The sequence below is a fragment of the Alligator sinensis genome, unplaced genomic scaffold (assembly GCF_000455745.1).
Source record: "Alligator sinensis unplaced genomic scaffold, ASM45574v1 scaffold478_1, whole genome shotgun sequence".
Taxonomy (NCBI): Eukaryota; Metazoa; Chordata; order Crocodylia; family Alligatoridae; genus Alligator; species Alligator sinensis.
The window spans coordinates 174976-192423 of NW_005843213.1; the positions used below are offsets into that span (position 1 = coordinate 174976).

Sequence of the window (17448 nt, forward strand, 5' to 3'; positions counted from 1 at the left end):
AGTGCCCAAATGCACTACCGTCAGCAGGACGGTGGTGCCCTCCCTGTATGAGGCATGCAGGGAGGACTTGAGGGAGGAGCTGCACAGGGCAGGTCCACAGGTGGCCTTACACTTCACCTCAGACTTCCGGAGAAGCCGGGATGGAGATCACACCATCTCCTTCAAGCCGAGGTGATGGATGAGTCCCACACAGCAACAGAGATCATGGGGGGCCATGAACCATTTGGTGCAGGGGTGGCTTGTTGGGCACAGATAGCTCACCCACGGGTTCATGTCACTGACAATGGGGCCAGTATGGTCAACATGATCCCTAATGCCAACTTTGTTGACATCCGCTGTGGTACACAAATTCCACCTCATTGTCAGAGATGCCTTGGAGGGAGACAGGGCTGCCAAAGATGGCACTAGCACCACCAGCAAGCTCATTTCCAAATGCAGGAAGGTGGCAGGCTACTTTCACCGGAGCATCAAGGGGGGCAAGATGCTGCAGGACAAACAAGCAGAACTGAACATCCCACAGCACAAAATCAGTGGAACTCCACATACCTGATGCTCGAGTGGCTGGGGGAGGACTGTACCTGATGCTCGAGAGGCTGGTGAACTAACAGAAAGCCATCCATGAGATGCTCTTGCTCAGGGAGATTGGAATCAGTGGCCCCCTTAACAGGGCTGAATGGGATATCATCCCTCAGATCTTGGTGGTCCTCAAGCCCTTCCTCAAGAAACAGTGTCGGTGAAACAGTTAGGACGAAACGAAATGGAACAGCAGTTTCAAAACTAAACAAAACTAAAAACAAAACGCTGTCCCGTTGAAATGGAAGTCAAAATGCAACGGTGCTGTTTCTCACAGCCCTATCACCCAACTCTTGTTGTTACTGCCAGAATCTTCCTGGTTTTATCACACACTGATCTCCTGAACCAAGCCAGTAGCTCCAGAACTGGTCTTGGAGCTTATAATACTACCCCCTCTCCCCCAACACACACACGCGCACCAAAAAAAAACAATGGACAACAAACATCTTAATTACATTTCCTTTTTCTTATTTTTCAGTGAAAGTCACGTTTGGATTAAAAATATTTCAGACTCTCCTTTTTCTTTATTCCATAATTTCCTTTTTTAGTGACAAAATAAAAGGAGAAATTAAAATTGGCTGCGATCTAGTCTACCCAAATAAAACATGATATTTTGTGAAAAAATTTAAACACAATGACAAATGTCATGAAACATTTTTTATGTTTTTTAATTAGTCCTGATAAGAACCAGAATAAAGAAGCCCACACTCAAAGTCAAACTCAAATGTTCCTTTTTGTTACCAATACAGAATATTTTAAAATAGTTCTAAAATAGAATGGTTGTGGTAGATTGTGTGAATTTTATTTAAAGATTCAAAAAATGATTTAAAATTCTGTATAATAGACTTTTTTCATAATCATAAGTTCTGATCATACTTAGCCCTCAATTTTCTGGCTTTTTTAATAAGTATTTATAAACTGTTTAAAATAACAGCAATAACAACAATAATAATTGAGAATTTTTACGTGTTCATATATATGTTTATGTTTAGCTATTTACTTAAGAAGCAGACCAGACAAACTTCGCAAATATGCAGAAGTGCCAAAGAGAAAGGAGACACCTTTACCGAAAAAGTTTGACTGGAGGGACAAGAATGTTGTCACAGAAGTGAAAAATCAAAACACGGTATGCTCTGGATTTTCATTACTTCCTTCCTGGGCTTATTTATTCAGTATTTTATGCATACTATAGAGCAACGGTTTTCAACCTTTTTTTGTTTGTGGGCCTCTAAACATTTTTGAGTGGAGGTGCAGACCCCTCTGATTGCAAGTGTGGGTATTCACATAGTTATGATTGATTGTAGTCACTTTTTGCAGACCCCCTGAGCAACATTCTGATTCATTTTAATTTAATCAAAAATATCAGAACAAAACATAGATATTTCTAAATCCAAAATGTTGACAACTTTCTGTTCCATCCTAACTGGTATGTTGACTCCTGTTTCAGTTTGGAGTGGAATTTCTGATCTGTTTTATTGTGAACTTTGCATTTTACTTAGCCAGGAACCGTTATTTTCCAACAGTGGCTGAGATGCAACAACAAAGTCTTTCAAAATAAAAACAAACCTGAGGAAGAATGTCTTGCATTCAAAAGCTTGTCTTACTTTTCCCCAATTATATATTTGGTCCAGTAAAAGATATCACCCTAAGAATGCCTTCCTTCTAAAATAAAAAAAAAAAACCAAACACTTTTCATTAGTACATCTGGAAACAAATTAGAGACAATACAATACGTCTATATGTAATCATTAAGTATTGATTTGACAGAGCTCAAATAGCTAGATGTTAGAGCAGAACAGAGGTTCTGGAATATATAATAGGCTTTTAATTTTATTAGCATATAGGCAACAGACATTCCTGTTAAATGTATGATCAGAAACCAGTTACCTTATATAACCTGAATATTCCATGAGTGCTAATTTTAACTCATAGTCATATAAGAAATGGAATATTATCTGTGTACACTAAAATTCAGTAAAATTACCTGTATAATGGCCAGTTAAAACATCTTCAAGATTTGTCATCATATATTTAATATATACATGTGCCATTTTTGAACCTCAGGTCTTTACTAAAACTATTTACATCCTTAAATTTAAATACGCAAGTATTTTGCATTTTTCCAAAGTCTGTAGGAGAGGTATATTGTAATTTATTTGCATTGTCTAAATGGCACGAAAGGAAGCACAGGCTGCTCGTGGAGCCTTTCCTGCAGATTCTATCAGCAAGCTGATGTCTCTTGTGGCTGAAGACCCAAATTCTGCATCTCCTTTTTTAGAGATCCTACTAGAATGTCTCAGGATTAGGGAGTGACATATTGATGGCAGAGCAGAAGAGTTGCCAGAGCACAGCTGCTTCTACCTTATTGCCATATGATCACACTCTTTAGTTAACTACAGATAGTCAAAAAGCCCAAGGCTTAATCAGTTCAGTCTGCAAAGGTTAGTCTAATCCAGGGCTGGGCAAAATGTGGTCCATGGACTGGATGCAGCCTGCCAGGCCTTTCTATCCGGCCCGTGGGGCCCCTAAAAAATTTAGAAAATTTATATTTATCTGCCCCTGGCTGCCTGTCATGCGGCTCTCAATGGCTTGCCAAAACTCAGTAAGTGGCCCTCCGCCCAAAATAATTGCCTGTCCCTGGTCTAAATTGTGTAGATTGAACCAATAAGCAAGTGAGCAGACATTCACTTTTGGTTCTGGAAATGCAGCCACATACCTGAAGTGGCCCAGGCCAGATACCGGGGGGTGCTAGAGCATGCCACTTGGAGCAGACAGCATGGGCCAAGGCTAGCCCACCCACCTGCAAGGGGTGGGGTGAGTTGCAGGGGAGGTGAAAAGCATCCTGTAATACCGGGAACTGTGAGTTAACTTGAATCTGGAGGGGATCTGGGCAGAAGTTCAATAAACCTATTTAATCTAAATCAGTTAAGTGTTATGCTGCATCCATCCAGGTTTATTTTAAACTGGTTTCAGTGATTTTGGAAGTAGTTTATGTGCACTGAACTTCTGTTTTGTTACAGATTTGAACCATTTTCCAATCACTTATACTGGTTTGTGTGTAATTTCTGTCTGTAGCCTTTAGGGCAAAGGTGGCCAACCTTCAGCAATAGTGCCACAAGTAACATGCAGCAGATATAGGAGGTGACAGACAGGATAGCAGTAGATAGGGCAGGGAGCAGAAAGCAGAGGAGATCAGGCAGGGAATACAGAGCAAGGAGCAGAAAGCAGAGGAGCAACTCAGGTGGAAGAAGGGGATCAGAGTGGCATTCAGGGAAGGTACAGGGCTAATTTGTGGTATGCCCCTCGCTGCCCTGGGGAATAATATCCAGCTGAAGAATTCTCTGGGCTGCTCTAACATGCATCCAAGGCCAGAAACAGAACTCTTGTTGTCTTTCCCTGTGTACTACATCCTAGTGTAACCTAAGCATAGCAGAGAATACGGCCCAGGAATATTGGCTCTTCTTCGGCTATGCTATGCATAGCATAATTGGCCCTATGTCCCACACCCCCCTGCTCTCCGTACATTGTCTTGCCAACAGCTGTTCTTGTTTAAACTTATTGTTGCTTATCAAAATATAAACAAAAAGCAGCATTTTTTTTCAAAATTGTTTTAATTTAAGTGTGGAAAATAGAAGCATCTGGTAATTCACATCAAGTTGTTAAATTAAAAAAAATCTGTCCCATTCAAAACGTTACTAAATTTTGTAGCTTAGAAAGACCACCTGTGGCAGAGCACAACTTGTACCTGCCACTATAAAAGGTTTAAGCAGGCTGTGGAGTAGCTGGCAGGTGCTGTTAGGCCCAATTAGGCAGTCAGTGACTGCAAGGGGACCACTGGATTGGATGTGGGCGGGGTAGCCAGGGTGTAAGGCAAGACCCTAGGAGTGGAGCCAGCAGTTACATCTAGGGAGCCAGTGGAGCAGCATTGCACAGCCTGAGGAGAGCAGCTCCTGGAACATTTGAAGGTCAGGGTAGGGACTGTGGGGATGGAGGAGGTTCCTGTGGTCCTGGCGAACACCTGAAACTGCACCCTGCTGGGGTTGGATGGTGTGGTAGGGCTGCCTGTGGTGGGGCAGTCTCCAGGAAATGTCACACCCGTGCCTCCCCAGTGAAAGGCAAGGATGGGGCACTATAAAGCCTAAGCCCCTGCTGTCTTGTGGGTACCCCTTGGAGGGGAAAGTCTAGGGGAGCACACTCTGATAGAAAAGCACAGGGCCCAGGTCCACTGAGTGGGGCTTGAGGCAGGGGCCAAGGCCCACTGAGTGGGGCCTGAGACCCAAGGGGCAGAAGGCCCAAAAGCCCCAATGAGGGGAGGAGTAGTGGCCCCAGTAAGGGGCAGAGAATGGCCTGGAGAAGGGGCCAGGAGGCCAAGGCCCTCACAGTGGGGCTTGAGGCCAGATTTGGGTCATAGGTTGAGTGCGGCCAAGCAAAGGGGCCGGTGAAGTTATGGGAAAGTTGGATGCCATGTGTGAGGCATGGGACACAGTGTAGGGAGGGTTTGGAGCTGTGTAATTGGCCTAGCACACCAGGGCCACAATTAAGGCAGCCTCCCCCATTTAATAGCCATTATGGTAACATTAAAGGCGTAGCAGGGCGGACTACCCTAGGCAGGGGGTGAGCCAGTGATATGAGTGGCCTGAGGGCGGAGCTTGTAGTCGCCCCCCCCTGTCACACCACCCCTAATGAAAGATTCAGAATCTAGATTAAGCGAATATCCTATATTATATGAACAACAGATCATGGTGAAGACATTGTATTAGTAATAGCAGACAAATTAGGGTGCTTGTTGGGGGAATCTTTAGAGTAGCAAATCAGGAGTACAATATGAGTCTATAGATAAGTACACAAAAAAGTGCATTACTCTTTAAGGAATAAGAAAAAAAACAATTAAAATTACTAAACTCAGTTCAAAGAAACCCCCCACACTAGCCGTTGTTTGTATTTTTGTTTGACTAACATGCTATATTAAAACAACTAAAAGAAATACGCTGTTTAAATGACTTATTTGTCTTTGAATATTTTTCTATTTACAAATGCTAATGACAAATATTGATTTTTCCCCAGTGTGGAGGTTGCTGGGCTTTCAGTGTCGTGGGTGGAATAGAGTCTGCCTATGCAATCAAGAGGAATAATCTGGAAGAACTTAGTGTACAACAGGTCATTGACTGTTCCTACAATAATTATGGCTGCAGCGGTGGGTCCACAGTTAGTGCTCTGAACTGGCTGAACCAGGTCTGAAAATTTTACACTTTGTAACTGTTTCTTAGTTTTCCATTTTAAAACATGCCCTAGTATTTTGTATAGAAAAGAAAAAGTAGTGCGAAAAATATGTGGATTCTAATATGTTTGACTTATTGGAACTAGTGAATTCCAATATGGTATCCAGAGTCACAGAGTTTGAACTTGTATATAAATTAGAAAAATTGAGTGCATAACTCATGTAAATTCATCCACAAAGGCTCGCTCAGAACAAAGCAGCATCTGGTATTCAAGGGCCTCTTCATTTTTAATTTGCTAGGATTTTTTTAAACAAAACGTAAGCTGCAGGCAATCAGCACTGGTGTCAGAGGTCCCATTTATTAAAAAAATATAATATGGATTTTGGTGCCTAATATCTGCTCTATGTTTATGAAAAAATTAGCCTTGAGTTAAATAAGAAGTCCTTACAGTTTGTGGAACAAAAACCCTCACTTTCAAGCTGAAAAGAACTGAAAATATGGAAAAAGTCACATTAATGTGAAATGAAGTGTCCTTAAAATATTTTCGCATTTAGTATTCAAAGGTGAATTTATTAATATAAATAAAAAGTAATTACATTATTGGTAAGATATTTAAATATTTTTCTAGTATGTGTTTTATAAGTTTTAAAAAAAGCAGTAGATTGTGTCCCCTTACAGGTGAAGCTAAGAGCTTTAGTAAAAGATCCATAGGATGTTTCGACGTTTCTCATGAATCAAGGGGATTTCATTTTTGCTATTTTAAGAGTTCTCAAGCAATAAAGATTAAAGTGATGTAAATCATGAACTTGGCAGCTCCAAGTTCAAAAGACAGAATACATTTGTTGTTAAAAGATGACACATAGAGGGCACATATACCCATTTTGCCTTAGCTGTTGCATGACAGAATAGGAACCAGGGGTGGATGGGGCCATAAATGACTCTGCTACCTAGATCTCTAGTCCTCTGCTTGACTGTATCGTGCATACCTTACCAGGAAGTAACTTGAGGTGAATGGCTCATAGTAGCCTTATGTCCTGGCAGGGAGGATTCTTCGCTCTATGAAATCTTGTCCAAGTATACACCTACTTCTGGGCTCAGGTTGATACTGGCATGTGGATTTGCCTCATAAGCAGACTTGTTTTAATAATAATATTTTACAAAGTTAGTCCTAATGCTTTAGTGATTCTTTAAGGTTCTGTAAGGGCCTGGTAGGTGAATGCAGTCTTTGCCACTTGGGATTCTACAAAGCCAAGAGATTCCTCAGGAGACCAGTTGCATCACAGGTGGGCAAAATGGTGGATCCAGATGATGACTGGACTCCATTTTGCAGCAGCCACTGCCCACGTGGCTGGGGCCGGTTTTCACAGAGACTCCAACAGCAGCCGTGCTGTGATAGTCCAAGGCCAGGGTTTCTGTGGACACTTGCTCCAGCAGCACTGGCAGGGCGGGGAGCTGCTCCGGGGCCAGGCTGGGATCTTGCGGCAGTGACAGCATGGTTGAGCCAGGGCAGAGCTGCAATCTGCTGCCTGCATGCCGCAAGCAGGGAACAGGGGCCCCTGCAGCTACCCCAGCTGGGATACTGGGGGGAGCTGGATCAGGCCCTTGAGATGAGGAGGATCCATTCCACCCTGCCTCCTTCGCCACCCCCCCACCCCAGTTCTAGCTATTCAGCAGCTGGCAGCTCTGTTCTGGCTGTTGAATGGCCAGAGCTGATCAAGATGGGGGGGTGGGGGGAAAGGGCCTCCTTACCTTGGGGGCCTGACCCAGATCCCCCCAACACCCCAGCCGCAGGGAGGTTGCAAGGTGAGGGGGCCATATTCCCCATCTCCTCCCCCCGAGCTCCCCCCCCTTCCCCATGACAGCCTGGGGACAGCCCGCCCCCCATGCCAAAAATTAACCCTGGAGGAAACACAAGTTCCACAAAGCCCTCTGCTTTTCAGTGCCTTAATGTAATACCTCATTTAACCAGGGTTAATTTTTGGCCATTTTAAAAGTGCTCTGCAGCTGTGCACATGTGCTATGACACAGCTGTAGAGGGTTTTTAGGGGTCAGATTGCTCAAAAAATGTCAGTTGTCTGCGCCCTTTGTATCTTACTCTTGAGGTATATGCTCAGAAGCACTCCTCAGGCTTTCGTTCTTCAATTTTGCTAATCTTCAGAGTGTAAATGTCTTCATTTTCAAACATGGCATTCTTATCTCTAACCTCACTTGGAACGCATTGATTTTTGGGTGGGTTTTCTGTGTTGTTTCAAAGGCAGCTTTGATTTGTATAAATCTGCTTGGCTTCTATTTGAAACATTCATTAATTTATCTTCTGGCAGACGCAAGTAAAACTGGTGAAAAGTTCTGAATATAGTTTTAAAGGTCAAACAGGATTGTGCCATTATTTCTGTCTCTCAGATTTTGGAGTTTCAATAACGGGATATGCTGCATATGACTTCAGGTAACTACTATTGATTCTTTTTGTTTGCTATACTTTATTTTTGTGTTCACTGGCTATGCAGTGAAGCCAGAGTAAATGTACATGCCAGTCAAAGGTTACATACTAATTGATGCAGCTATATTTTAATCTTTTTGCAAAATAGATATTTAGATATTTGTCTTTTAAATAATTCAAATTCCAATGCTATACCTTCACTGCTGTTTTACATCTACTAACCAAATTAAACCTAGCCAAGTTCTGGTTACCTGGTGCAGAAGCCGCTTTAATTACAATGGAGTCATAACTCAGTAATCATTTTCAGACAGTAAAAGGACAAAGTATGTCTTGCTGGCCAAATGATGGAAAGTCCATCAGTCTCAAATGTTTGGACAGTGGCTGTCTCAGCAGTTGGAACGTCCACCACACCCTGTCTTCCAAAAATGCTTGGCAAAGCTATGAGTAGCACACAGAGCACTGTGCATTGCCTTACATTCTACTGATACTGCAAAATCATCCATGCCTCCATACACTTTATCATTTTATCTTTTTTTAATGAAAGTTTAAATTCTGATGACAGAATTGGCAATCCCCCACATCTGGACACAGTTTACAGATGCCCCACCCTGGTGCATCTCCCAGCTGCCTGGCTCTGGCACAGGGTAAGGTCCCACACAGCTGAGGCACCATGGAAGACATCTAGCCTGCATCAGATTGGAGCCGGATTGTTCTGACACACAGTGTATAACAGGTTGCTGGCCCTTGTTCTATGATTTTATAGTATCATAGCAAACAAGAGCTGGAAGGGACCTCTGAAGGTCATCTAGTCTAACCCCATGTTCAGAACACTATCATCACTGTTTAAACCACCCCAGACAAATGTTTGTCTAACCAACTTTTAAAATTTTCCAGTGACAAAGATCCTACAACCTCTGGACATACTCTCTACCTGTGCGTATCAACACGTATAGTTAGAATGTTCTGTCTAATATCTTAACAAAAATTTTACTTTTTGCAATTTATTCCCATGATTTTGTGTCCTCTCCCTAGGAAGCAAAGAGTAATTGATTGCCAAAGGACAATCAATTACAAACCTGTTTTTACTTGAAAACTGTTATTAAATCCCCTTTCTTTTCTTTAAAGTGAAAAATCCCACTTTTTCCTTCCAACCTTTCCTCACATGACATACTTTCAAGACTTCTAGTAACATTTGTCACTGTCCTTTGGACTTTTTCAAATGTGTTCACATCTTTCTAGCTCATACTTGGTACTTTAACAACCACATGCTTCCCTGCAGTACTGCAGGCTAGACAGTCTTCTACTCCTTTAAAGTTTAATAACATATAATAAACCTGTTAGGAAATCAGGCCATTTAAAAAAAATCAGGGTTTCAGTCTGCAATCATTGTTTCCATCTTGGGAGATGTCTTTACAGAGATGCTTCCAGAGATCAAAATCTCAGGTTAGACTGTTCTGTGTTTTGCAGTACAAACTATGCATCTATCCACAGCTGTGCCGTATTAAACTGTTTTATCCAATCAGTGCTAAGGGCTTAAGCCATAAATAAAAAAATTAGGACATGGTTCTACAATGTTCTGAGTGCTTCCTGCAACATAGCTGATGATCTCAATTCCCACTAAAGTGAGTGTGTCTTGAGGGTGCTCAGTATGTCTCAGAACTAGGTTTTCATTTTTTTATAGCAGACTTGACAGAAAATATGCTTTCCAGTAATAGCAACTCTACAGAGACAGGTTATATGCTAAGTAATGGTCCTGTTAATGGTCTCTAGCTATACTTTACTGTCTTTTCTGTGGAACTCTTGTGCATGGCAAGAAGCAGAGAACAGTCGGTTGGGTCCACCATGCCTTTTAGGCAAATTGCTCTCGTTCGATGGCATTTTTCTTAGTTTTGACCTAACTTTCTACAAGTTGTTTCTTTCAGCGATGCAGAGCACAGGGGTGTATATGCACTTGTTTTCATCTTTTTAGGCAGTAAGGAAGATTTTCAAAGGTATGCATTTAAAACTGAAAAAGTAGAAATAATCATAGTTGGACATCTTAGTTGAACATATAAAGAAAAGCTAATCGAATCAGAATTCAAGTTGTGTATTAGCTGTATTGTACTAGAGCTGGATTATCTTACCTTTGTCTTCCTCCCTCTTCTCTGTTCTGTTATTTGCTTAAATTCAGTTATTAAATCTTATTGCAGATTTTGATTATAAATCTCTCCTAAAGACAGGGACTGCCCATATTGTATTATTGTAGAATACCTGGCACAGTACACCCCAATCTTATCATAAAACATATAATCATAATATAATAATAATAGGCTATTGTTTGTAGCACACTTAGAGGTCATTCTGGATAAAAGTCATAATTACAGAGATGTGGTTTTCTGTATCAACAATATACTATCTAAATGAAAATATAAGCAATACCCGTAAGTCGGCTGTCATTACACTCTTGGTCCACAGATCTCAGTGTTTTACAAAAGTGAGAAAATTATTTATCTTCATTTTTTTAATATAGGAAGGGTGTGGTACAGAGATTTGAACTAGCTTGCTAAGGCTATACAACAAACCAACAAACAGATCTGTATTTTCTGAAGTCTAGTTCAGTGTCCTTTTAACCAGATCAACACTGTTTTTCATATATATATATATGAAAAACATATCTCCTTTTTACTGACCAGAAGGTCTGACACATGAGCAGAACAAAAATTTATATTAATACTTTCTCTCATGAACAAAACTTTTAATGAACATCGTTGATCTATTATTTCAGTGTATCAAAACTTTCATGTCACATGACTTGGATATGTTTTCATTTAATTTTTATTCTTCAATCTCTGTTTGGACAGAGGTCCTCTAAGATTCATATCAGAGTATTAGCCCAATCTGTAGCTACAATCAAATAAATTGATATCGAACAAATTGGCAAAACATTTGGATTTTACAAAAGACAACTTTAGATAGTCATAGAAATATGTATTTGCAGGTATTATTATAAACCATAACCAGTTGAGTTTTTTCAAGTATCCCCAGTATCTTTTTTCCTAACTTCCCCAGTGAGAATTACAATTCATATGTCAAAAGAAGAAAAATTTCCTGAAGGGTGTTCTTACCTGCTAAGGTCATAAATTTACCAAACGAACTTTACTGAAATATGGTTGTGGAATTTTTGTCTTGCTGGGACCTTTATCTCCTCTCAGTTACAAAAAAAGGCACAGTAACTGATATGAACACAATTATGAAATAGTTGTATCAATTTCTGAGTTATGACCTCTGTTAAAGTAAGCTACAACCTCACTGGAAGTAGGTTTCATTTCTGTCATAAAATATCAGGGCATACATAGTATCTGTGGGAGGCTTTTCCTAACCTGTTTTTGAGGTAGGTAGATTTGTTTCGTGGTATCAAAAGACTGTGTAAGTGCACTTGTATGTTTACTTACACTATATCTTATCAGAATTATAATGTCAGGGTTTTGCTAAGGCTAAACAGGGGTTTAAACAATACAAAAAAGGCAAGAAGAAATAATAATGCATTCTTCTTCTTTGGAGAACTGTTCTTTAGAGCCAAACAAATGCGTACAAGGTTAAGAAGTTTGTTCTGACAGAATGCAGAGCACGACGTTCCCTGATAACATTTTTGTTTATTGTTATCTATTGTACAATATTATCCCCAAAAGTTAATTTAAGAAAAATAATACTAATAATATTGAAGCAAACTCACTTCATACTGAAGCAGATAACTTTATTGAAGCCATAAAATATGCTCTAAGGCTTGCCAGAAAATACTTTGTTAGATTTCCGTTTTTTAACGCCATCCCTCCCCCCCCAAAAACAAACAAATAGCCAGTTCAATTTAAGACACTGTGAAGTTTACTCATCATTAAAACTATTTTCTCTTCAAGCATACACTTTCAGAAAGTGTCTCTCTTTTTAGAAAAATTGTACTAAACCTGCAAAAATACGTTTCTTCATCAATTTAAGCTCTCTCTTTAATGTAGGTTATATTCTAGTAAGTAGAAATGCACAAGTGATAATAATGTTGCAAGTCACTGAAGCTATTCAGGCTTCCTGAAACCATAAAATAAACATCCTGGATCTTTGAATCTGTATAATTTCCATCTTGTGTATGTACTTTCTTAGTATTAAGCCAGTTATGATAATTAATAGCAGAATTAGCTAAAAAAGTCAAACATTTATGATTACTTCAGTACATATCTGTTTGTATTCTTTTATACTGCATGCACGTTTCAAAAGCCACTATGAGACTTGAACAAAGAATGCAATCATCTGAAAATTTGTAAAGAATTTTTTTTTAATTTTTATATAAAATTGTCTTCCTCATTTTTATCAGTACAAAGAAAATTCACACTGAGAACCCCCTAAGCAAAACAATTCTACTAGTGGGAGAAAAGCACGATACAGATAACTAAAAATAAGTAGATAGCATTATCATTTCAATAATACCTAAATGAAACATACTCAGAGATGAAACAGCGAATGCAGTATTAATCACATGATATAATTTCTTTTGTTTGGACAGTGTGTATATATATATATAGAACACTTCAAATAAGAATTTTAACAAGACAAAATGTAAATAGGAAAATGTACTAATGATAGAATAATGAGTTGTCTAAACTGACATTTTAACTAAGTGGAAGGTGTAGACTATGAACATATTACCTGCTGGTCATCAACAACTGGATCCAAAATCCACATTGTTACCATTTCATTAAGAGCAGGAGATTATTTGACTTGTAGCTTTGTATACCTTGTTTTCATATCAACACAATCCTATGATGTTTGTTTCACAGGAAACAGCTTGTTTGTTTAATTATTATGTTGTACATGATTCACTATGACTTAAACTTTGCTTTGAGGCGCTGCATTCTAACAATTTTGGATCATTGTCATTTTTCTTGTAGTGGCCAGGAAGACGAAATGATGAGGAAGCTGGTTCACTGGGGTCCTTTGGCAGTGACTGTAGATGCAATTAGCTGGCAGGATTATCTGGGTGGGATCATACAGTATCACTGTTCCAGTGGAAAAGCAAATCATGCTGTTCTTGTCACTGGTTTTGATAGAACAGGTAAGTTCTATCAGTAGTTAAAGTCACAAATCTGTTCTTTTTATATTTATTGTTTTCCTGGAAATTTACCTTTTGTGAAAGAGGTGATTATAAACTGAAACATTTAAGCTACCTGAAGCCAAACACAAACTGTTACATTTTGGGATTGTATGTCCTGTGGAACTTCATTCACAACATTTCAATTACAGTAAACACATAGTGCCCTCAAATTCTGTTACGTTAGTATATGATATTGTTCAGTAGAGCGCAGGCAGATTAGTCATATGAGAATACAAAGTCATACTGTAGTAGCCATATTTCATCTTCCTATGGTCTCCGTTGCTAATCACAGATTTCACAATGCTGTTATGTCTGATCAGTAGAAACTGAAACATGAAAATGACTTGTATATTGTCTCACTGCTCAGAGTTTTTTAGGATTGCCAAATTTACTGTTTCCTATAACTATTTATAAAAGTCTTTTTTTAACAGGTATCATTCCTTACTGGATTGTACGGAACTCCTGGGGACGTACATGGGGAATAGACGGTTATGCCCGTATTAAAATCGGTGGTAACATCTGTGGTAAGTCAAACGTACAAACTTAACTAGTTAGTTTGAGCAGTAAAGGCTCAAGGCATTTCTGTATATGGACAATGACTTGGAAGACATGTTAGGGAATTTCAGAATATAAAAACAAATAGCAGAAAAGGATAATTTTGTTTTCATTTTCCAGTTGGTCTAATAAAAGGTATCATTTTGGAACCAAGCGTTCTAGTTTTTCATGTGTCTAGTTCTAGTTTTATGTGTCTTTTTGTCTCAGACCAATATAGCTACCAACTACACCCTTGAATAACATGGGCACCTAGAACCTTATCATTCCAGTTTTATCTCCATGTTCAGCATTGTGCAGAATAGATGGAGCCCCTGCCTCATGGAATCTATTATTTAAGGGTTCAGTCCATCAAGCTTTCTGTGTGCCAAGAACAATGTCACACACATTGCCTATCCGTGACCTTTTCCTTAGAAGACAGGGTCGGGGTATCTGTAGAGGACCAAGGACATGGCAAAACATCCAAATGCTGAAACTCAGCTCTTGATTTCTCTTAATTAAAAAGAAAGAGTATTTTGAAGTATAGCCTAGGAAAACTACAGCTCCATTTTCAATTTCTGAATTCTCTAAAACAGGGTTGACACATATACAGCCCTTGGGTTGGATCCAGCCCACAGAACCACTTCATTTGGCCCAGTTGGGTTATGGGTGGGCCAGGGAATTTGAGGGTATGGCCAGCAGTGGGCAGAGCCTGTTGCAGAATCCAGGGTCCTGGTGGACACAGTCCTTGGCAGCAAGGAGGGAAGTGGAAGTTGTGCAACACAGGGCTTGGTCATCCTGTGGGCTGCCTGGCCTTCTACTGATTACATGCGGGCATGATAGCAAGCGGCTGCCTGTCCTACTGCTACCACAGTAGCCACCACTGCCATGGTGATTGCAGGTGCTGCTGCCATCACTGCCTCAGGCCACATCTGGCCCAAAAGGAGCCCCGTGCCTAAAATGAGTTTGATACCCCTGCTCTAAAACAAGATTTTAAGTCCTCCACTGCTACCTTAAATCCTTCAAGTAAAGGACCCAAGACCTATAACATGAAAACAAAGGAGAAAGTGGGCTGGGTAAGGAGGAACCTTAATTGTGACCAAATAATGTTAAATTGTAAAGAGCAAACACTTTTATTCACTTTTATTTTTCCTTGTATTTAATTAATTGAATCATGTCTTAGGGAGAGAGGACTTGTAGGAGTTAATTTTCAGTTGGTTCTTCTAGACAGCAAGTTTAGTTCAGAGTAATTATGTTCTCAGTATTCATTTAACAATTGCTTTACTATTCTAGGTATTGCAGATACAGTCGCATCTGTATTTGTTTGACGCGCACTAACCAGAATAAAATGGTACGACGGCAGTTCCTTGGATTATCGCTTTCCAGCTGTTCAGTGTGAAGATTTTTTTAACTTCAAAAAAATTGCAAACTATTTTATAGTTAATGGTCTGGGCATTATAAATATGGCACAGCCAGGTTTGGGGACAATATTACATTATCCAGGCTCTATGCTACTAAAATCTAGGGAAGACTGAAGTTGGGAGATAAGGATGCCATATAGCACACCTTTTGTTCCGAAGAAGAAAGGTGAAACAACAGACATACATGATGGCCATTTTGGACATTTGAGTTTTACGCAAATCTTCTTAAGTATTTTCAAATGGTAACCCATGATGGAAGGACATTGGGACATTGTAAATCTCAGTCCCAGATCAGGAACAGCAATAAATTCTTTGCAACAAGTAATAGAAAGGTTGACATCACAGCTGATTCAGAATGAAGTTAAGGATGAAGAGAGAAAATTACAGGATATAATGTAGAATCTACTGAATATTCTGAATCCAGAAATCTGGCAGTATGGTAGGATACATCTGGAAATGCTTTAATGTCGGGGAGAACATGACATACCTCTTTCCTTATCCCCTTTCCTTTTATTTTTAGGTGCTGTCAGGGAAAAATTGTCATGCTTTTAGTTTTTAAAAAAAAAGAAACAACTATTGTTCCGATACATTCTGATGCTTGTATTGGTTTTTCTTGCAACTTTGACAACAGATGATGCGTGCACTGATGTGAGCTAGCCCAATTTCTCTTACTACTTTCTGTAACATTCCTAATTCAATTTAATTATGGTCTGGTCCTTCAGCATGTATGGTCCTTCCTTAGGGCCTTCTATAGTCCTTGTATGTAAGCAAGTGAGTTGAAGCCACATACTCATTTCTACCGCAACACCCAGAAAAAGTGAGCAGGAGGGTAGACAACAAGCCCAATACTAATAAAACCTTCTAAATGCCATTTTCTTCTCTCTAACCTTTCCAATCTGCTTGATCCTCATGTCATGTCTTGTTAAATGTAGTATGTATCCTCATCAGGGCAGAGAATATTATTTAGGAGGATCCTACAATACCTTTGAGCATTCAAAATTAATCCCTAATAGGTAATCTCATAGATTGAAAGGCAAGAACTAATAACCAATTAACAGCATTATAGGAATCTCGGATATTAAAGCACATGCTGTACCCTCATTTTGTACATCAGTTTGCAAATAGGCTACTCCACTTGGAAGAAGTGTGGCAGAGCAGCCTTGGTTCAGCCTTCTTTTTCTATGTCCCTGACATTTCTGCCAAGTGCAAAAGGGAAATTTACAGCATGTAACCATCGTTTTAAAATAGGTGCCCAGTTCTGCATTCCATCCTTTTTAAGGGTTAATCATCAATTAGTTATTAGCAGGACAGTGCAGAAGGCGCTCATTTTCTCATGTCAGTTCTCCAGCATCACTACACTTTCATTAAAATGTTCCAAGCAGCCACAGATAGCTGGATAAGTTTCCTGTAGAAGAATCACTTAAATCTGCTCTTCTCCGTATGTTGGTCAGAGAGAACCACTGGACAGTTTCTAGCCCTTGCTGATCTGAGGTGTATAGAAGAGACAGCAATGCCATTTGTGATTTTTAAAGCATTTTAGTACCACTTTGTAGCTTTTCATAAATTTCTGTTATTTAAAAATAATTTAAAATGACTATATATGCTCCTTTTTTAAAACATATACATCTTTTAGATGAACTGTGAAGAGGTTTTACAAACTCCAATACTTTGTACTTTATCATTTTTACATATTTTCTAGTAAAGATGCTGGGTGTTAAAAATCTTTGTTTGTTTTAATGATGTTCTTTCAAAAATAAAGAATTGGAATATTTATACTTGAACCCCGTGTCTTTTTTATTACGGTGCCTTAGATTTCCAGGTAGCACAGAACGAAATCCGATGCCTCCACTCGAAATATTTTTGCATCATCTTTTAGTGAAGCCCTTTTCTTATAACAGATTTTTTTGCTAGTTGTGGAGAATATGCTTTCCTGATCACAACAATTAACCAGTAGCACTTGTTACATATTGAAAACGTAATATGAACATAGGTGTTATCTGAGGCTAGATAAATGATGTTAATATGCGCTTGATTCTACTGTAGGAAAATGATATTACTTGTGTGGTGTTACATTTACAAGTTGTTGCCATCTCATCCCTCCTGATAATCTCAGATTAGTAAGTGAACAAGGTAAACGTTTTTGAAGAA

At 39.4% G+C, this 17448-nt stretch overlaps 1 protein-coding gene across 1 annotated transcript in view; it reads left to right on the forward strand.

Annotated features, from left to right (window-relative positions):
* The window catches only part of CTSO (cathepsin O), a 23924-nt gene extending 6884 nt beyond the window's left edge, over positions 1 to 17040 (forward strand). Inside the window, exons 3-8 of the mRNA XM_006037979.3 lie at positions 1566 to 1699; positions 5638 to 5805; positions 8114 to 8235; positions 13146 to 13309; positions 13780 to 13872; positions 15173 to 17040. Coding sequence (XP_006038041.1) covers positions 1566 to 1699; positions 5638 to 5805; positions 8114 to 8235; positions 13146 to 13309; positions 13780 to 13872; positions 15173 to 15207 — 716 coding nt within the window. The 3' untranslated portion in view covers positions 15208 to 17040. The remainder of the gene's footprint in view (positions 1 to 1565; positions 1700 to 5637; positions 5806 to 8113; positions 8236 to 13145; positions 13310 to 13779; positions 13873 to 15172) is intronic.
* Positions 17041 to 17448: the final 408 nt, after the last annotated feature.